This window comes from Canis lupus, chromosome 22 (genome assembly GCF_003254725.2).
Source record: "Canis lupus dingo isolate Sandy chromosome 22, ASM325472v2, whole genome shotgun sequence".
Classification (NCBI taxonomy): Eukaryota; Metazoa; Chordata; class Mammalia; order Carnivora; family Canidae; genus Canis; species Canis lupus.
Genome location: NC_064264.1, coordinates 50,270,886 through 50,293,367, shown reverse-complemented (window position 1 = coordinate 50,293,367; position 22,482 = coordinate 50,270,886). Strand labels below are relative to the sequence as shown.

General features: G+C 37.0%; 1 protein-coding gene and 1 long non-coding RNA gene across 9 annotated transcripts in view; one reads left to right on the top strand and one right to left on the bottom strand.

Annotated features, from left to right (window-relative positions):
- PCCA (propionyl-CoA carboxylase subunit alpha) overlaps positions 1-22,482 on the bottom strand; it is a 462,094-nt gene that overhangs the window by 287,009 nt on the left and 152,603 nt on the right. For all 7 annotated transcript variants that reach the window (XM_049099422.1, XM_025440953.2, XM_049099423.1 and 4 more), the window contains one exon: positions 9,564-9,695. In XM_049099422.1, the coding sequence (XP_048955379.1) occupies positions 9,564-9,695 (132 nt within the window). The remainder of the gene's footprint in view (positions 1-9,563; positions 9,696-22,482) is intronic.
- LOC112655769 (uncharacterized) lies at positions 16,129-18,934 on the top strand. 2 transcript variants are annotated; one of them, XR_003133875.3, is made up of 4 exons: positions 16,129-16,254; positions 17,438-17,634; positions 18,151-18,245; positions 18,749-18,934. It is a non-coding gene; the product is annotated as an uncharacterized LOC112655769 (long non-coding RNA). The 2 variants fall into 2 exon arrangements; XR_003133874.2 differs by lacking the exon at positions 16,129-16,254 and adding an exon at positions 16,898-16,998.

Sequence of the window (22,482 nt, the reverse complement as noted above, 5' to 3'; positions counted from 1 at the left end):
TCAAATGGATACTATAGGCTAAGATGTAATTCAATTGGCCACCTGCATGTGGACCGACATGACTGTGCAACTTTCTGTGTATCCCATGGGCCACCGGCCCCTATAAAGCTGCTACGCCTCTTAGCCTCGGGGTCCAAGTCCCTGCTCTGCTGTGTCGGGTATACTTGGACCCAAGCTCAAGCTTGTAAATAAACCCTTGTGTGTTTGCATCGGTGTCAGCTCCTCGGTGGTTTCTCGGATTCGCAATCTTGGGCACAACATTCCAAAAATGGAGAAAGAGCAAAGACAGCACCAGAACCACTAACCATTTCTTTTACTTCCCTCTTACAGCACAATTTACATTAGAAGAGCTCAATCACTTAACCCAAGAGCAAAACAGTGAAAAATTCTGTTTAACAGAGAATATTATGGGAGGGTTGAGCAATGTTGCTATAACCAAATAAGCAGATCACAAAAATGTCAAAAGGAGCTAAGAAAAATCAAGTGCCTTTCCTACAAGCCTGTTTGCTACTACTCTCCAGCCCTCACCTGGGAGGCATCAAATGGTAAGAACCAATACCAAAAACATAGGTGCTGGAGACAGAAGGTGTGGGCTCCAACACCCGCTCTCAGACAGTGAACTGGTTACCTCCCAGGGAGCCTCCCGAATTCGGTTTCCTCACATGTAAGATGGAGATAGTAACAGTATCTATCTCATAGGGCCATTGAGAGGATGAAATGAGTCAGGGCTGAAATACACCAGAACGATATGCGGCACACAACGGGCTTGGCAATCTGTGATAAAACGGGCAGATTGCCCCCACAGAGTCCCAATTGTCCCTTGCCTGCCTGCCTTTAATTGGTCTATCTTGTGGGCATCATCCATCCTCTGATTCCACAGAACACAGAACTAATACTGGCATTACAATACTGCAAAAAATGTGCACCTGCATCCCCAGCACATGCCACTGGATCAGACGATCTGTGCACTCATTGTCTCTGGTGAGCAGGGAAGAGGAGCAGGGAATGGGAAGCAAAAACTATAATAAGGACAGGCAAACAGGCAAATTTAAACAGATATCCCTGATGCTAAACACCCAATTCACTCCTACAGTGACTCAGACCATACTTCTCCTTTCTCACTCACTACAGTAGAGCCTACATACCAACCCTGAATTCTGCACTCACTGGATGAGAGTCCTGCCACTCATTCACATGGGAAGCTACTTAAAAATTTACTTTCCTCAGCTTCTAGAACAAATTAGCAACTGTTTTGGGTTGGTGGGGGGGGGGGGGATCATTGGTTCAATATACTATGGACACAAAAAGCATCCTCAAACTATTCTGCATTTTTGTACAAATTAAGCAAAACTCAACAGTCCTGGGTTCAGGAAATTGATTCCAGCTCACTGGGTTTTCCAGACAACTCTGAGTCAAAGAGAAGACTATGAATACACTCTCAAATCTTTCTAAACTTTACTACACATTTTTATAATTGTAAAACTGCATGGTAACCATAACTGAATTTTATTTTTTTTTTTCAAATAAAGGCTTTGAGGCATCATCGGGAGAGTCATTCTTGGTTTAGTAGGGGAAAAGTATACGTCTATTATTGTACTTTGTAATTACTAGGACATAGCTTTTCAATTTTTTCGGTATTTTGGTTTTTTAAATGATTCGCTTCATGCTAATTTGTGTTATTATTATTTGGCTCTTCCTGATAAAGCAAGAGTACAGTTTTTAAAATCTGGCTAATTGGGGGACAAAAACAATGACTAGTTTAAGCCTGTCCTTGAAATTTACAGACCTCATTCAAATACATTACCACGCTCTGCTCTGAGACATAAAGGACAACAGGAACTCAGAGAAGTTTAATGAATTTCTCCCAAAGTAAGAATGGTGAACAGGTATCACAACGAAAGGCGGTGAGTTTATTAGTGGTGATTGCTCCCTCTGCACCACTCCTGACGTGTACCAGATCAGAGAAGCTACAAATTCAGCCTCCACCAGGCCCTCCTCCACATGATCCACCCTGCTCCATCCTAATACTTTAGTTTAGGCCTCTATCATTTCTTTTTTGTTTTGTTGTTGTTTCAGATTTTATTTATTTATTTATTTATGAGAGAGAGAGAGAGAGAGAGAGAGAAGCACATCGATGTGCTTCAATGTGGGACTCGATTCTGGGACTCCAGGATCATGCCCTGAGCCAAAGACAGACGCTTAACTGTTGAGCCACCCAGGTGTCCCAGGCCTCTATCATTATCCAGGAAAAGCACTTTTAATTTACTGACCAACCTCAAGTTTTGCACTGCTCCAATCCGTTTTCCACATCACAAATAAAAGTAAGTTTTCTAATTATACAATTTTATCACGTTAACTTTTCTACAGGAAACCATTCAGAGGCTCCCAATGCCATAATAACCTACAAATCCAGGCACGTCGCAGTCAAGGCCACACATATCTGATCCTCATTTTTTCTCCAGCTCACTCTTACTACAGCCCCTGATGCTGCAGATCTGCACTTTTCCAAAGCTCCTGCAGTCACTCAGCTGCAAGCTTTAACAATAAGGTATTCTCACTGACCTTAGAGTTGTGTCTCCATCACCACCTTCACTTTTTATTTAATGAACTCACTACTACTCAAACTTCAGGCATCTCTTAGATAGCACTTCCAATGGAAGATCTGCCATGACACCCTCACACAGGTTAGGTGCCCTCCTACATGGGTCCCCTGCACTCTGAGTTTTGAATTATTAAAATGTATTCAATTGCCTACTTGTAGGTCAACTACGGTGACTTGAAGCTCTTTGAAATCAAGGCCTATAATTCATTATTCGTTGCTAAACAAGTGGGCTGGGCTTTCGAGACCCTGTCTTCCACCAGCTTCAGATGCATACTCTACACTAAGCTCAAGTTCCTGAGATTAATGAGATGTTGAATAGACCAGAACTCATTAAAGGCAAATATTTGATACCAGATGACTACTTAAGAATCATACCTTGTAACTATTTCTCTCTAATCAAAAGAATGACTCAAGAACAAAACATAATGAAAACCATTCCAGAAGACTCTTTAGTATTACACATGAGGTTTTAAAAGAATGCAGTTGGGGTGCCTGGATGGCTCAGTGGTTGAGAGTCTGCCTTTGATTCAGGTGTGATCCCAGGGTCCTGGGATCAAGTCCCACATTGGGCTACCCATGGGGGCGCCTGATTCTCCGTCTGCCTACATGAACGCCTCTCTCTGTGTCTCTCATGAATGAATAAGCAAAATCTAAAAAAAAAAAAAAAATTTAAAATGTGGTAAACCATCTCTATATACCCTCCATATAACAGCCTAAATATCCAAATGGGAAAGAAAGAAAGGTTTTAAAAAGCAATGTAACAAATTGAAACCACATTAATTTCAAGTTAGAGGTGAAAATTACTTGGGGAAAGAAAGAATACAGTTGTCAAAGAAAAAAAAATTTAGCCTCATTCAAATACAAAGAACTGTACAAACTCTAGAAGTATCTAGAGTTAACACATACATTCTTCCAATGGAAAAGTTTTGCTAATGCAATTGCTAAAACCACAAGGTATTCCAAAAAGTTACACTATTTGCATCAGCAAACTTCTATCTTCGTAAGTACCCTTAAAAGTAATCTTGTACCAACAAGTTCTAAACTATATTGTGAAAAACAATGTAGTTCCAAATGAATGTAGGGTTACTACACAGGAAACTAATAACCAAGCTTTAAAAAAGTATATACAACCTCTTATATCAAATAATTAAAAGTAAGCTACAAGTAAAACCACCCTGAAAACCTATAAGCGAAACTAAAGGGCAGTCCTAACATTATTTTTAAATGTTTATCTGAAAACTATAACCTGCACGTTCTATTGGGGCTTACCTACTTCAGGGAACAGGTGTCAAGAACTGTATACCATAAAGTTAACTCAGGTAATGATAACCTGCCATTATTTTAGAGTATGATTAGATCTTAAAGATCACCTAAAGCATAGGAGGAGACAAAACTAAAAAGGTAAGTGGATTTTTCTTCTACTTGCTACTTATCCCTTTCCAAATTAATAGCAGTTGCAAATTCAAATGCAGGCTGTCAAACACAGGCTCCCTAAAAAGACGACCACATTGAACAAGCAAAACCAACTTTATTATACCAACTACAGTTAAAGATACCATCACCTTGAGGCAATCTGGGAGGTTCCAATAAGTTGTTCTATTGAAGACCCTAGATTCAAAAACTACCCTAACTCAGATCCTTAGAAGCTGCCTATAGTTTATTGCCATGTGGACTTTCTCAATATGGCATCTTCCTTCATCAAGCCAAAAACTAGAATCTGTTCTCTAGTCTCCTAAGATGGAGTCTAATATAATGATACCCCCATGACTTATCCTGTTACCTCTTTAGATGGCTTGCTAAAACTATTTAAAATTGTGAATAGAGGGGATCCCCGGGTGGCTCAGTGGTTTAGAGCCTGCCTTCGGCCCAGGGCGTGATCCTGGAGTCCCGGGATAGAGTCCCACATCAGACTTCCTGCATGGAGCCTGCTTCTCTGTGTTCCCCCCTCCCGCCCACCCCACCCCCGTCTCTCATGAATAAATAAAATCTTTAAAAATAAATAAATAAATAAATAAATAAATAAATAAATAAATAAATAAATAATATTTTGAATGGAGTCCCCACCCTCCCAGCATTCTCCTTCCCCATTCCCTGTCTTATATATCACCATTGTATGTACTATACATTTGATTATTTGTTTATTGTCTCTCCTTCTTCTATAGTATAAGCTCTATGAGGACAGGAATGTTTTTATTATTGTTGTTCATTACTACACCCATAGCACTTCAAACAGCATTGGACAAACAGTATGCACTTAAATATTTACTTAGTAGATGAAGGAATGAATGATTTAAAATGTGATGGGCAAAGTGTAGGGTACTAAGGGAGAATATAGCAGAGGGCCTAATCTAATCTAGACAGTCAAGGAATGCCTCTGGAAGAAATGTATGTTGAAGCTACCTAAACAATGAGAGACATTCAGGAATGAAGACAGAAGCAGAATCAACACATATGACAAAATTTAGTATAGAAGTTTCAAGAATCTGAAAATGTCATATATGGTTGGTATACACAATGTAAAAGGTAAACTGGCACCTTATCATTTTGAAGAGAAAAACAAAGGCTAGCTATTTAAAGGATTTAAATGAGTAGCCATTCAAGAGTTTTTAAACACAGGCATAGAATTGAAATTGGATTTCTGAAAGGTCGCTCAAGCTAGTGTTGAAAGTTAATTGGGGGGCGACTGGGTAGCTCAACCAGTTAAGCAGCTGACTCTTGGTTTCAGCTCAGGTAAAGCTCTCAGGGTTGTTGGACTGAGCCCTATGTCCAGCTCCCAGGGGAATATGCTTGGAATGCTCTCTCTCTCTCCCTGTACCCCTCTTCCTGCTTGTGCTCTCACTCTCAAAAATAAATAACTAAAACTTTCAAAAAAAGAAGACGACTAAGTTAGTTAGATGGGACCAAGACTAGCTGCAAAGAGATCAATTAGAAGGTTGACAAAGTAATCCAAATTAATGATGGTAGCTGGAAGTTGGGTGTTAGCGTGAGCAAAGAAAGCAAATGGATCAGAAAGATCTATAGGTGACTTCTCTCTAGCAATATTTTTCAAGAATAACTCTAAGTTTCTAGCTTGAGAAACGGTATAGAAAATACCACCACTTTCTCAGGCAGGAAAAGAATCAGGTTGAGAAGTTTATAGCAAGAGTCAGTAAACATTTTCTGAATGGCCCAGGTAATAAATATTTTAGGTTTGTTGCGTGACACAGTCTATCACAATTTCCCAACTCAGTCACTGTTAATGAAAAGGCAGCATTCAGCAATACATAAAGGAAAGAACATGGCTGTGTACCAATAATACTTTATTCACAAATCAGGTGAGCATGGAGCCATAGTTTGCCAATCATTAATTAGAAAGAAAATTATGAGCTTAGTTTTTAACTTGTTACTTTCAAGGTGTCTCAGGGGCATCAAGCAGAACTGCTTAAGCACTTACACATCCAGTTCTGAAGTTTAAGAGAGATCTAGCACAGATATGCATATAGATATAGACATAGATTTAAGATATGAGCTGTAAGAATAAATAAGGCTGCCCTAGGGTGAGAGTGTACAATAAGAAAAAATTTCCTACTCAGAACCCAAAATAAAACCACCATTTACAGAACAAAGATAGGAAGAACAATCAGCATGAAAACTAAGAACGAGCATTCAAAACAAGCCAAAAAACACAAAAACAAGACTAGAACGCAGAAGTGTGCCAGAAGTAGATATTTCAAGAAGGAAAAAGTGACCAAGAGTCTCAAATGTTCCGAAGAGATAAAGGGCAGGACAAACTAGGTAATGAATTTAGTGAGAAGGAAAGGTTGCTGGTAGCCTTTGCAAAAGAAATTGTCATGGAAATGAGGAAAGAAGCCAGCCAACCATAGATTAATGATTAACTGAAAAGTGTAGAAATGAAAGCAGGTAAGGACAAATCTTCAAAGAAAATGGAAAGACTAAGGTGACAGCTATGAAGTGATGAGGGGTTACTGTGCTCTAGGAAGAGAACAATCATATTTCTTTCCACTAAACTGGAAGCGCCATGTGGTGAGGGATCACGAGCATCCTTCCTGTTTATCACCACGTCCTTCCCACTTACTGATCCCAGGGATCAGTACACTTTTGACTAAGGATTTTTCATAACAAGGGTAATGGAAAAGACTAAAAGATGCGTTTTCAGATATAGAAAAAAAAATAATTAGTAAAGACTGTAGAACATGAAGGTTACCAGGGGTACATCTGGAACCTAACTAACATGAACTGGCTCAACTGAGGATGGGAGGATCTTTTCCTTGTTAACAGGAGAGAAGGGGCAGGGGAAGAACATGAATAGAGATTAAAGTAAACATAGGGGGATCCCTGGGTGGCGCAGCGGTTTAGCGCCTGCCTTTGGCCCAGGGCGTGATCCTGGAGACCCAGGATAGAATCCCACGTCGGGCTCCCGGTGCATGGAGCCTGCTTCTCCCTCTGCCTATGTCTATGCCTCTCTCTCTCTCTCTCTCTCTCTCTCTCTCTCTGTGACTATCATAAATAAATAAAAAATTTAAATATATATATTAAAGTAAACATAGGCAAGAAACTGAGGATATTAGTAGAGGCCAAGCTTGCTAACTGTCCTATAACACATGAAAGATACACAATCAAGAATCCCACAGCCCCAAAACTAACAATAATTGACAGTGAAATGAAAAGTTTTTGCAGACTAACCGAAATCACAAAGTTAAAGTCTACATAGGGACACTCTTCTTCTAATGAAGAAAAAAAAAAAAAAAAAAAAAAACAGAACTTTTCCTGGGAAACACACAAGCACAGACACATACACACACTTCAATTTCTGCATTTCTTTCCTAGAAAGCTTCAGCTGCTAAAACTGCGTACTTCCTGAGGACCTATAGCTGAAATCTATAATCATCTACAGCTACACCACTTTCCACCAGAAACACATTTATGATTTATGTTTTAGGGACACCTAGGTGGCTCAGTGGTTGAGCGTCTGCCTTTGGCTCAGTGCATGATCCTGGAGTCGAGTTGGGAGTCCTACATCAGGCTCCCTGCAGGGAGCCTGCTTCTCCCTCTGCCTGTGTCTCTACCTCTGTCTCTCATGAATAAATAAATATTTTTAAAAAAATAATAATAATTTATGTTTTATGCATCTGGACAGAAGCTCAACACAAAGATACATAACAGAGAATACAGAGAACATCATAATGTTTCAAACGTTAAATACATACCATCATTAAATGAAGTCCAGAGAGCTAAGAGAATATTTTTAAAATACCAAGTTTTTCCTATGAAATAAGAGTCAATACTAATCATGACTGAATGGGAGAAGATATTTGCAAATGACCTATCCAAAAAGGGTTTAAAATCCAAAATGTATAAAGAACTTATACAACACCACCAAATAATAATAATAATAATATAATAATATATATAATAATATAATAAATATATATAAATATATAAATATAATATAATAAAATAATCTGATTAAAAATGGGCAGAGAACCTGAATAGACACTTTTCAAAAAAAAAAAAAATACAGATGACCAACAGACACATGAAAAGATGCTCAACATCACTAATCATCAGGGACATGCAAATCAAAACCATGATGAGATCATCACCTTATACCTGTAAGAATGGCCAGAATCAAAAAGACTAGAAATAACAGGTGTTGGTGAGGATGTGGAGGAAAAAGAACCCTCATGTACTGTTGGTGGGAGTGCAAACTGGTGCAGCCACTGCAGAAAACAGTATGGAAGTTCCTTTAAATATTAAAAATAGAAATACCATACCATACAGTGATTCTACTACTGTGTATTTATCCAAAGAGAACAAGAACATGAATTCAAATATATGTACCACTATGTTTATTGCAGCATTCTTTACAACAACCAAGATATGTAAGCAGCCCATGTGTTAACCCATAGATGAATGGATGAAGAGGTGAAACACACACACACACACACACACACACACACACACACACACAGGGAATATTATTCAGCCTTAACAAAGACCAAGATCTTGACATTTAGGACAACATGCGTAGACCTAGAGGGTATTATATAAGTGAAATAAATCAGAGAAAGACAAATACCTATTTCATTTATATGTGGAATCTGAAAAACAAATAAACAGAATCATACATTCATAAACATGAGGAACAAACTGATGTGTCCAAAAGGGACTGGGGGGTTCAGAGATGGGTAAGTGGTTGAAGGAGAGTGGGAAGTACAGGTTTCCACTTACAGAATAAGTCACAGGGATAATAAAGTACAGCACAGGGGATATAGTCAACAGTACTGTAATAGGGTTGTATGATGAGAGATGACAGCTACACTTGTGGGGAACATAGCATAATGCATAGAGTTATAGAATCACTATGTCAAAAAAAAAAAAAAAAAGAATCACTATGTCATAAACCTGAAACTAATGAGACATTGTACACATCAATGATACTTCAATTAAAAAAACTAACCATGAAATATAATGCTTAAGTGACTTCTTGCTCCTTTTAACTTATATCATTTAAAATAATCCAGGGGTGTTTGCTTGGCTCAGTCACTAAAGCAGGTAACTCCTGATCTTGGGGCTGTAAGTTCAGGCTCCATATTGGGTTTAGAGATTACTTAAAAATAAAATCTTTTAAAAAATAAAATAATCTGGGACACCTGCATGGCTCACTAGTTGAGCGTCTGCCTTCGGCTCAGGTCGTGATCCTGGGGTCCTGGGATGCAGTCCCACACCTGGCTCCCTCTGGGGAGCCTCCTTCTCCCTCTGCCTATGTCTCTGCCTCTCTTTCTGCATCTCTCGTGAATAAATATATAAAATCTTAACTAATTAATCCAGGGTAAACAGTAATGATTTATTTTAACCTATGCATGTATATTTTGTAAAAGCAGTAATAGCATTTTATCTTACGCTTCTCACAAAATGTTTGACTTAAGGACACGTATATTACAGTAAAATAGTTTCTCACCTTGACTACTCCATCAAAGCCGGGGATTGTGTTAACCTTTGCTTTCTTAGCTAATAATTTGCTTTCAATCTTGTCACCCATGGCGTGAATAGCATGTGTGTCAGGTCCAATGAAAACCACATCTTCTGCTGCCTGTGGAGAAACACAAGTAGAAATTTTAACAAAAACAGTATCATGCTTGATACAGAGTCACAATTTTATAAAAACAAAAAACCATAAGTATATTTACTAATTATTTACATACCGAAAACAACTTAAAAGCAAAGCATTCGGGCAGCCTGGTGGCTCAGCAGTTTAGCACTGCCTTCAGCCCAGGGCCTGATCCTGGAGACCCAGGATCAAGTCCCACATCAGGCTCCCTGCATAGAGCCTGTTTCTCCCTCTACCAGTGTCTCTGCCTCTCTCTCTCTCTCTGTATCTCTCATGAATAAATAAATTTAAAGTAAAATCTTAAAAAAAAAAGCAAAGCATTCAGGTCAATACATTAAAATATGTAGTATTGTATATAGCACAAGTGCACAAAGATATAGGAAACAAAGTCAGGCTAAAGAAAAATAACAAAAGAAGGATTCCTGCTTGATATTAACAATATTCTTTGGGAAAACCACTTCTGTGGTGTTATATTTATATAAAGTATCCTGTCACCTAACCTAAACAGTAGGTTCACCTTTAAAACATCTTATAAAAAAATAATAAAATAAAAACACTTTATAAATCTTTGTATTCTCCATACCCTACAGCACACTGCCTATTTCAACACAAATGTCCTTTTTTATTAAATACCAACTCTGTGCCAGGCTTTGAGATAAATATAGGGGACGTGGATGAAAACCACAGGATATCTACTAATTCAAGGAAATGTGATTACTGATACCTCAGGGAAATAGACAAAAGAAAGTACAGAATGTTTACATCCTTGTAACTATAAGAAATGAGTCAAGAATACAGTGGGAAGGGGATCCCTGGGTGGCGCAGTGGTTTAGCGCCTGCCTTTGGCCCAGGGTGCGATCCTGGAGACCCGGGATCGAATCCCACGTCAGGCTCCCGGTGCATGGAACCTGCTTCTCCCTCTGCCTCTCTCTCTCTCTCTCACTGTGTGCCTATCATAAATAAATTTAAAAAAAAAAAAGAAGAATACAGTGGGACTTTACCAGGTCGATTATAGTTTCAACAAAAACTATATAAATATAACTATATAAATGTGATTTATATATATATGTGTGTGTGTGTGTGTGTGTATATATATATATATACACACACACACACATATGATTATGCATGTATATATATCCCGGTGCATGGAGCCTGCTTCTCCCTCTGCCTATGTCTCTGCCCCTCTCTCTCTCTCTCTCTCTCTCTCTCTGTGTGACTATCATTTAAAAAAAAAAAAAAAGAATAGGTCGTGTATTTTATGCTTCATACTCTGTCTATGGGCATTGGTGACAAAAAGACTTTTGGCTTGGGAAAAGAGCTTCCTTCCCCTTATAGGTATATTATCAAGAGTAGCTACTACAGTATGTTGCTTGGATTGGCCTCTCAGCCATTATAAATCAAGAGGATTAAACACACCTAGAAGCAGAAGGTGGAAGGAGAACAGGGAATCAACAAAAGGAATGTATGAGAGATAAATAATTGGGGGATGAGATGATGACTTAAACTTTACACATGCTAAATTGAGATGTCTATGGGATAGTGCTCAGGAAGCTGACAGAGAGGTCTAGAGGTTCTAAGAGGAGTCCAGGCTGAGATAGGGATTTTCAAAGGCATTAAATATAGGAGGAAATTAAAAGTTGTAGGTGAAATCACTCAGATAAAATGTATAGAAAACCCAATACTTTTCATTATGCCCAAAAAGCAACACAGAAGAAAAGGGAATTTTTTTAGATTCTGAATTAATAACCTCCTTTCCTTTGTCGGACAATGAGAATAATAAGCACCTTTCAAGTTTGATTGAAGGATTAAATAAAATAGTACAAAGCTGAGTGCCACAACTGTTAGTTCGTATCTCTTAATCAGAAGTCTTCATAAAATAGTCTTCATACTATTCTACACTAGAATAGTAAGATGGTTAGGTCCAGAGACCCCAAAATACATTACAGAAGACCAAATACCTCCAAGTACCAGTTATAAATGGCAGAATGCTAGATAAGAAGTCTCTTCAGACAAAACAAAGGCTCATGAAGTCTCTCCCCATCAAATGTTTGTATTTAATTTTAACAGAATTTTATCTTCTTAATTAAAAAAATCTTTTGTGAAACTCCCAAAATGTAAACACATGAAAAGTGGAACTGCTCTGTAAGGGGAGAAAGTGGTTGTAGGTTTACATTTCTACATACTCCACATGTCTCCAGCTTGATCAACTAGTCATTTTGGACCACAGCAATTATCATATTCATTTCTTCTCACCCAAAACCTGCAACCCACTAAATGCCAAGTCACGACAAGAGGAAACATGATTGTTTCAACTACCAATTGTCTTTCCATATTCTCATTTTACTTGCTAAGATGGAAGGATTTTTTTTAATTATAAATGTTATTTTAAATACCACTATGCTACACAGATGTAATCAAGTAATCAGAATACCCATGCAGACAGCTGAAGAAATAACATAAATGAAAACATCCAAAATACATTATGATTATACAGTAAAACTTCTGATTAACTGGAGCCCAACAACTAGGAACCACTGATTAACTAGATTTTTCTCATACATTCTGATTTGAGACAAATTACCCCAAAATGCAAAATTGCCAAGAAAAAAAGCTCACATCAAGAATTTAGGGACTATTCTTTTTGGCCCACCCAACAGAAAAGAAAAATAGCCAGTGGTAAGCTGGGTAACTACTCAGACAGATGTTTATCTAGATGTTTTGGTAGCATTCCCTGGGTTAGCCTGTAAATGTCATTAAAGCAAAATGAGAATGCAGTATTCTAGTTCCTAACTCCCATGATTCTTTGACCAAAAGAGCAAGGATGAGGTCAGGGTAAAACGGCAAAAGTGATAGGGCATGTTTTAAAAGTTCTGAGATTTTGACCAGTCATCAGTGTGATTTAGAAAGCCAGAATTTATCACTAGTACCCTTTTGATAATCTTTTGTTCACCCTAGATCTTTTGTCATCCATCCAATTCTCCATCTCCCTTAATCACCAGTAAGTCTTTTTGACATTGTATAGCAATAAAATGTACTCCTAAATATGTGCTTTTTAAGGTCTTTGTAAATTTATAATGATGATAAGTATTATACCTGAAGGCAGCTAAATGTCTTACAGTCATGAAAAAAAGTGAGCATTATGAGGGCATGTGGGTGGCTCAGTCGGCTGAGCATCCGACTTTTGATTTTTGGCTCCAGTGGTGACCACAGAGTCATGAGGTCATGCACTGCATCAGGCTCCATGCTCAGCAGGGAGTCTGCTTAAGACTCTCTCTCCCTCTGTCCTTCATCCCCCTCTTGCAGATGCCCTCTGTCTGTCTCTCTCTCTCTCCAAAATAAATAAATCTTTTTTTTAAGTGGGTGTTTTTTAAGAAGCACAGGAAACCACTTTGTGATACATAGGAAGCAAACCATAAAAAGTTAAAATCACAAAAAGTTGAAATCACTGCTCTAAAGATTCCTTTCATTATCTAACTTCTGTGATTTTTATGGTTCTGGTCAAATTTTCATAGAAGAATGAGAACAAGAGTTCATTTTGAACAGCATGTATGGGGAATAATGAGATTTAGCTTACAACAAGCTTTATGTTGTGAATGAAGGATAGATATAGTCATCATTTGTGAAAACAGTACGATACATAATTCGTTTACAGAAATACAACAGTTAGTAAACTGCTATACTATGAATTCAGATTACTTTTAAATTCATACACTTCAGGCTAAGATACTACTTGGGTAACTGTAAAATCAGGGTCAGACAAGAGATACAGCCATGAAAAAAATTGCTGAACTACCCAAAGACTCAGGTTCTAGGCTTTAATGTATTCCTTGCTAAAAAGGAAAAAGAATTTCTGGTATAAAAGGTCAGTTTAGGATTGGTTTGGGGAACTCAGTACATGAGATTAAAAAGTGATCCAGTGAGAAAGCTTTCAAAAATTAATATGATTATGTCAAAAAGTACATAGTAACAGATAGAAAGGCTACTCCCTGAATATGATAATAACAGTATGAACATCAAAAATAACAGGGAGATTACAAGTTAATTCATCTTTTCAAGACCTCAGGAAAAACCTTTTTCTATTTCTATTCAATTACTTAAACTTCTTAGACATGTATCACTCATTTAAAAAATATATACAGCTCTTTAAAAAGCAATATATAGAAAAACTAACTTCACAGATAAATGTAAGTAAAATGAAAGGATCAAGATAAAATCCCTTACAATGGTTTTACAAGGAAAAAAACAATACTAGAATTAAAAAAAAGCAAAAGAGAAAAACATACCAACACAAAACAGATCAAAACTGTTATCTACTCTTTCAAAACAAGCTAAAAAACATTTCTTAAAGTTATAGAAAACATGAAATAACATAAATTAGAATTAGAAATGTTCAGAAATGAGGTGACAGACCTCAAGATAAAACCAGAAATGAAGGGCAGCCCCGGTGGCGCAGCGGTTTAGCACCATCTGCAGCCCAGGGCGTGATCCTGGAGACCCTGGATCGAGTCCCACGTCAGGCTCTCTGTATGGAGCCTGCTTCTCCCTCTGCCTGTGTCTCTGCCTCTCTCTCTCTCTCTCTCTCTCTCTCTCTCTCTCTGCATCTCGGTGAATAAATAAATAAAATATTAAAAAAAAAAAAGAAATGAAAAAGAAATATCACTCTAGAAATTAAGACTAACCCAGAGGGAATTCAAGAGTGAATAAAGAAAACAGATAATGCCTTATAAGAAATAAAGGAAAAAAAAAAAAAAAGAAATAAAGGAAACTTTTCTTAAAGATCAAAAAATGAAATTATTTTTAAGGTATAAAAGAAAATGACAAAACTGAAGATAAACAACATCCAATATATGGATAAGAGGTGTCTTTCAAGAAAAATAAAGCAAAGAAAGAATACCAAAAATTATATTCCAAGAAAATAGTCTTAAAACTAGAAATAGCAAAAAGACATATACTACAGTAAAACTGAGAAATTCCATCCAGAATGATCATGATACACTCTAGTAATAATGCTTAAAAGAAAAAGAAAAAACTACAAGAGAAAAAGAATATATGACTTATATAAAAGAGAAGCTTCATTTATCACAAGACTCTGACAGTAATCCATGCAAAAGAAAATGGAATAACATAGTCAAGAAAAAGTATGAGCCAAGGATTCTAAATCCAACAAAACCGACATCCAAGAATAAAGTATAGAGAAAACGTAACAACAAACAAGAACTCTGGGCCTCTTTCTGAGGAATCGAACAAACCTGTAGTTTGCAAACTACAGGCTGTGAGCCTAATCTGGCCTGCTACCTGTTTCTGTACAATCCACATTCTAAATGAATTTTGGCAGGAGCATCTGGTTGGCTTAGTCAGTGGAACATGCAACTCTTGATCACAGGGTTATGAGTTTGAGCCCCACATTGGGTGTAGAAATTACTTAAAAATAATATATATGTGTATATGTAAAATGGATTTTAGGGGAAACAAAGTTTTTGGGAAAAAAAATTAAGAATACTGTATCCTGGGGCACCTGGATGGCTCAGAAGGTTAAGCATCCAACTCTTGATCTAGGAAGAGAATCTGCTTGGGATTCTGTCTTCTCTCCCTCCCAATCCCCCTGCTCATTCTTGCTCTCTTTCTCTCTGTCTCTCTCTCAAATAAATAAAATCTAAAAATGCACTTTAAAAAAAGAATACTATATCCTGACATGTGAAAATTACATGAAACTAAAAGAGTTTCATTGGAAAGTAGCCATGCTCATTAGTTTACATGTTGTGTGTCTGCTTTCTCAGTACCAGAGTAAAACTGAAAAATTGCAACAGACTGTTTTGCGAAGCCAAAAATATTTGCTATCTAGCCGGCCCTTTACAAAAGAGTTTACCCACTCCTTTCTAAAAAATGATCTTCAGAAAAACAAAATGACTAAAAAGAGGTCAACATAAAGGGCCTGTGATTATTTGCAGGACTAAAACCAAATTAAGGCTATGGAGAGAGTATACTTTATACCAGCTCTATTATCTTTTTTGCTTTCTTTTTTTCTTTTCTTTTCTTTTTTTTTTTAATTTTTAGAAAAAGGAGAGGGGCAAAAGGAGAAGGAGAGAGAATCTTAAGCAGGCTTCATACCCAGTGCATGGCCAAAGGACTCACTCTCATAAGTATGAGAGCATGACCAGAGCCAAAATTAAGAGTCCTATGCTTAACTGACCCAGGCTCCTCATGCTAACTGTATTTTCTGACAGCACATATAAAGTACAACTATTTTTCAAGTGGGGGAAGAACAGCAAGAGGACATGTAAAACTTCTTTAATGATTGTAATATCATATTGGTATTGATACTGATATCCTGAGATTACTATGTGTGTACTACTGACTAGACAAGGAATTATGAGGTATTCTAATTTTGTCATCTCTCCTGTCCCAGAGAGTCAGAATTCTAAATATGAAAGCAAAGATACAGAGGTAAAAAAGAAGAGGTTAAGTAAAAGTTCTGCAATCTTGAATATAATTGAAAGTATCACTATGAATACAGGGGGTATTTTTAATCTCACATCAAGTAAGACTATATTAATTTATATTTTAAATTATAATTTATAATTTAAATACTTAAAAGGCTATATTTGCATGTAGCTGATAGTGTGGCCGAGCAGTCTAAAAGGCTATATTTAATTTTACATTTATTATAGGTTATATATAATATGAACTGTATTTGTAATATAGTATGTGTATTATGCAATATCTGTATTATACATTTATATTATATACACCCTATTTGTGTTCGGGGATAGCATTATACCTAAATATATATATGAAATACATTAGCATGTTATATTTCTACTAGCAGAACACAGTTAATACACACATCTTGTAATAAACCTATGTTTAAAAACCTGTTAATACACATATCCTCCTAGCCCTATTAAAAAGGCCTAGAAGCAATGACCATGCCTCGCACCCTCTGGTCTCTAATACCATTTTTAAAAAAACAGTGCATCTTGGTAAGATAGCGGATTAAAGCCTGGAGCAAGAAACATAAAACAAGAGCCTAGAATGTCTTGTGAGACTAGAGAACCAGGAAGCTGTAAAAGATTAAGAGATCAAGTCAAAGAGACCATGAGCCAACTTAGTTAGGCCCCACTGGCCTAGAGAAACAAGTTGGGCCTCATTGAGAATTCCAATAGATTTAAACCTACAAAATATGTTTCAATCTATGACTTCATAATGACACTTTTTTTAAAGAATTGGGTCAACTTTGAAGGATAAGGAAACCATTCATTACCTTGAAAACTAGTAAACAAAGGTAAAGAATTATGCATTTATATTGTTCTTTCTATAGGAATAGTACCTCTAAGTAACCAAACAATAAATGTGGCAAAAGGTCTCTTTATAAATTGTAATATATTTATAAATAAATAAAATATACTTGAGAGAGAAAGAGTACAAGTGGTTGGAGGGTGGGGAGAGGTACAGAGGGAAAGGGTGAGAGAATCCTAAGTCCAGTGCAAGGCTCGATTTCACAACTATGAGATAATGACCCAAGCAGAAATCAAGAGTCAGATGCTTAACCAACTGAGCCACCCAGGTACCCCTAAATATATTCCAATTAATGATGAAAAAAGATGTCAAGAGTCAAAATATCACCATTTTGCAATCCAGTGAAATACTAGATATCGACAGTAAGCATCAAAGGCTGCTTAGATTATAAACAGTGCTAACAAGACCCTATGTGCCTCTCACAGTCTTGGCCAAAGGCATCCAAACCCAAATCTGATTCCATCTCTGAATTCAGATGTAGGAATCCAACTGCAGAAAATGCCAAAAATGGAGGAAAATCCTGACCTGTACCATGAGCACACAATCAACTAAGTCAAGACGGACAGAAATTCTACAAGTCAATAACCCAGGGTTCTTCAACAAAACTGAAAGGAAAAGAAAGGTATGAAAAGCAACCCTGTGGTTTAAGAGAAACCTAAAAGGCATCAAAGTTGAAAATAAAGGGGCCAGACAACGCATAATGCCTAGGGATGCACATCTGGACAATAAAATTATTTTAAAATGCAAGAAAAGGATTACTGTAAAAGTCAAGCAGTGGGTATGAATAGAGAGCGACTGGAGGGAAGGACTGAGATGAGTCACATGGACAAGATTCAGGGCAAACATCTAATATCTAGACCTATGCAGCGATTACAAGATTATTTACCTTAAGTAAGCCACACATTTGTTCTGCGTATTTTCCTTTTATTTTACAATAAACATTTCGAAAGTGATTTCAGAGTGGCGACACCAGCTCATAGGAATGAAACCACTAGCTGGACCAGAGCAGACAGGAACAAGGTGTGGATGAGCAAGTCCCACCACTACCATTCTACTGCAGGCCCCAGGCAGTGCAGTGTGACAGTGCGAGATTAGAGAAGACTGCTAACTGAATCCTGATTCTTCTTCCTCCACACAGACAGTGGGGTATCAATCAAGAGAGGCACAGAACCACCCTAAAAGAGGGTGCCAGCAGTCTCCAACCCTACATTTACAGGAATCATTTTCTTTGAGGTACCAGTCAGCTCACCGTGAATTTAGAACCCAATTTATGTGACTCACTGGGAAAAGAACTTTAAGGCATTTGATTGTTATGGGGATGGGTAGCAGAGGGGAGACAAAGGTTCTATTTTTAAATTCTAAATATAAACTTATAAACCAATACAGTTTTTTTATTTGTTTTGGATGCTAACTGCAAGATCAACTGAAATCTAATGACATACTTACTTACATACTGTATTTACCTTCTAGTACACTGTGTGTGCTGTGACTTAGTTTAACCAAAGAAATCTGTCTATTTCAATATTCCCAGTATCTAGACTTCATTCGGTCTATTGTATATTTTGTATTGTCTACCTGGCACAAGGCAATATTATTACTTCCAGATGATAGCCATGTACAATATTTAGTTAGGGAAATGGAGTAATGGTAACTGTCCCCACTTTAACAATTGGCAGAAGTCAGGTTTTCTAGTTGAAGACTATAGTTACATATTAAACCTTGTTTTTCATTCACAGGAAGTGAGCATTACAGCAACAGAACACTCTACTTCTAATATTTGACAGTGGAATGATGTTCATTTCTACTTTTCAGCTATTACTAAGTCAGAAAATGGTTAAATTTCCTTTATCAAATGTTCTGGGTTTCTGACAAAGGTACTTAGAGCATACAAGAAGTTGAGGGTAATTTTTCATTTAATAAAAGACATTGAAATAAACTATAAATCTTTGGGTATCTTTGTACTTTGGGGATAAGCTTTTCAAGCTCTTAAGGAAGACAGTCTATTTTTTTAAATTCTCATTACTATAGTCCATATTAATTTTGGAAATGTTCTTTCCATTTTATTTTTTGTATATTTTTTTATTGGAGTTCAATTGCTCATCCCGTCAAGTGCCCCCCTCAGTGTCCGTCACCCAGTCACCCCAATCCCCCGCCCACCTCCCCTTCCACTACCCCTTGTTCATTTCCCAGAGTTAGGAGTCTCTTATGTTCTGTCACTCTCTCTAATTTTTCCCATTCATTTTCTCTCCTTTCCCCTATAATCCCTTTCACTGTTTTTTGTATTCCCCATATGAGTGAAACCATATGATGTTTGTCCTTCTCCGACTGACTTACTTCACTCAGCATAATACCCTCCAGTCCCATCCACGTCAAAGCAAATGGTGGGTATTCGTCCTTTCTGATTACTGAGTAATATTCCAGTGTGTGTGTGTGTGTGTGTGTGTGTGTCTGTGTGTGTGTGTCTGTGTGTTTGTACACATATATATTTATAGACATCTTTTTTATCCATTCATCTGTCAATGGACACCGAGGCTCCTTCCACAGTTTGGCTATTGTGGACATTGCTGCTATTAACACTAGAGTGCAGGTGTCTCGGTTTTTCACTGCATCTGTACCTTTGGGGTAAATCCCCAGGAATGCAATTGTCCATTTTAGAAGACTCAGATTAAAGTTTGTCAGTGTTTGCCATCTCTTTTGTGCATATCTAATTTCTTCTTTTTATTTCCTTGTAATCAGCACTGATACCTATTTCCAGAGTCTAACTGATTGTAAAGAAGAAAAACACTGGGCACTTAAGCTTTACAGGTCTATGCTCTGAGTTAGTGCAGACCAGGATACTAAAAAGAGAAGAGTTCACATAAACCTGAGAGGGCTGTTAACCCTGTTTTTTCTTTGAGGGAAATGTAGATGCATTAACATTTCCAGCTGTAATACTCATTCTAAGCTCCTAATGTTTAAAAATGCAAATGAAGTTTTCTGTCTTTTCTGTGCCTGGAGGTGTTATGTGAGAAAACAGAAAGACGTTTCTAGGATTAGTTCCACAGATTTCCTTTATCATGTAAAATCTCAAGACTGGTTGCAATGGCAAGAATCAAAGAAAAGCAAAGTGACGACACCCAGAGAAAATGAATTCAATAATTTCCTTAGCAACACATTAAGAAAATTAAAGTTAACTAAAAAGTCGGACATTGGGATAAAGCTCAGCCTCCCTCCTTTAAAGAAATTCTAGTTTTAATATTTAGAACATTAAAAAAAATACATTGGCAAAATACTGATGATCAGTTGAATGACAGTTTTCTCAGACGAAATTGTTAAATTTATCACTCAGCTACCTGGAATTTTCAAGAATTTAATTTATATTATAATAGTAATAATGCTTTCATTAACGATGCAGGTACAAATTTTAAAGTTTTTCTTTTAGAATGCATACTTTAAAAGGACAAAGTAAGAAGCTTCACATTTAAATATATATGTATTGTTAAGGTTCTCCTTATGTAAACTGGCCAGAGAAATTAGTTATGAAGTTGTAATCATCTTCTTTTGCACTTCACATAAAATATTTTATATCCCTACAGTCTGGACATTAAAAATGAGTTGCCTTCATTTCTCCTTGATCCAATTATTTTTAATGTTTCATGAACACTAAAACTAATTGGTACTTTTGAAAACGAATACTTTCCCAGTTCAATTTTGGAATATACCGTATAGTAACTATGAAATTAGATGAGCAACTTTACAATGTCAGTAAAAAAATTTAAGATTTAATAATACTTCAGTTAGTATGAGAGGATGTTAATGAAGATACCTTCCTATTCTTCACAGTCCATTAATATTTACTGCCAGGAGTGAGTAAAAGGAGTCAGGTGGTAAGCTGGTGAAAGGCTTGAAAGCTTTTGTTTAGTCTAAATGTTAGATATCAAATTTAATTTATTTTTTTAAAAATTGCTCTGGGATATGATATGAATTATGTACTGTTTCTATTTCTTTTGAAAATATTTGTCAATTTCTTTAAAAATTTACTACAAGTAGAAGTCCTTCCGCACTCACTCAATTTACTGCTTTCTGGAATACATCAAGTTCTCGGTACCACCACTGGACAGAAAGAAGTCATATGGTTTGAATAAAGCATGCTCCACCTACAGTTGGGATATGCTTTTCTGTTGGCACATTTAATTGCCGTGCTCTAAGATCACTGACATTATAAGGCTTATTTCAAATACTGAATGGGATGCTAAAAAAGCAGAGATCATGATTTCAAATTAATTGCCGAGAACAACTGGGGAATTCCTCACACTACTCAGCATAGTCTAACCCACCAACCTGCTACTTTCACCCTTCTGTTTGGTCATTAACGAAGATGCAATGAGGCGAAAATGACAATAAGATGTAGAGAAAAAAAAAAAAAAAAAGATGTAGAGGAATGACCCGAGTAGAGGTTAATTTATCTCTAGGTGGGAAACTTTCTTTTTTTTTTTTAAGTTTAAAGAGAGTAAAAGAAAAAGGAACTCACTAACATTAATAATATATTTTTTAAATTTACTTATTTAACATTGTTTACAGGGCATCATATTAAGGCTTCCTTTATCCTAAAACCCACTTCGTAGATAAACACTTCAGTCTTCAGCTTCTAGTTTGTTTACAAAACTAGAAAGTCTTTACTTTATTCTAGAATTCCAGAGTGGTATCTTACAGTGTGGTAGGACATTTCAAATTCTTTTTAATATCTGTTTCTCAGGGTGGGGGTGGGGTGGTAGGCCAAGAAACCAGAGGACATAAATCATCCCCTCTACTGAGCATGTTAGTAAAATGAGGATCCAAGAATCCAAGAGATTGTCCAACTGTCACTAATAAACTGCCCACTGTCACCAATAAACAGGTAAAGTGCCAGGAAGAAGCTTCCAACCTTACTACCTTCTCCTGTTGTCTCACACACTGTGAACAGGTTCAGGCAGCCCGTACTTACTCACCAAGTCAAAGACCATGCACTGACTACTCAACACCCATCACACATAAGGTGTGCCCAAAAGAGTCCTGGGACAGGACCATTACCCCAGCATCCACCTGATTTGTGCCCCCTCTCGACTCACAGAAGAAGCATGATGGTTTGGACAGACCTGGTTTTTACCCACAAGGAGTTTACAGTCTAGTAGAAAAATATGTGCCAAACAAAAGGAGCAATACGTGGCAGAGAATAGTAAAGACACTGGAAAAAAAAAAGTAATAAATAAAGCACTTATTATGAACAGAGTCCATGCAATGTAGAAATCAAGGAAGGCTTTACAAAAAGGGAAGCATTTGAGGGGAAAAAGACAACTAGGATTTAGAAAAACAGCACAGGAAAGCAAACATTTAAGTCCATAGGAAAACATCTCTCACTGGCCTGTAAAGGGCCAAGTGGTCATCAGAGAATGACGACGAGATCACACGCAACCAGTGCTCATCCAGAAGGGTCTCCTCTTTTTCTTAAGGT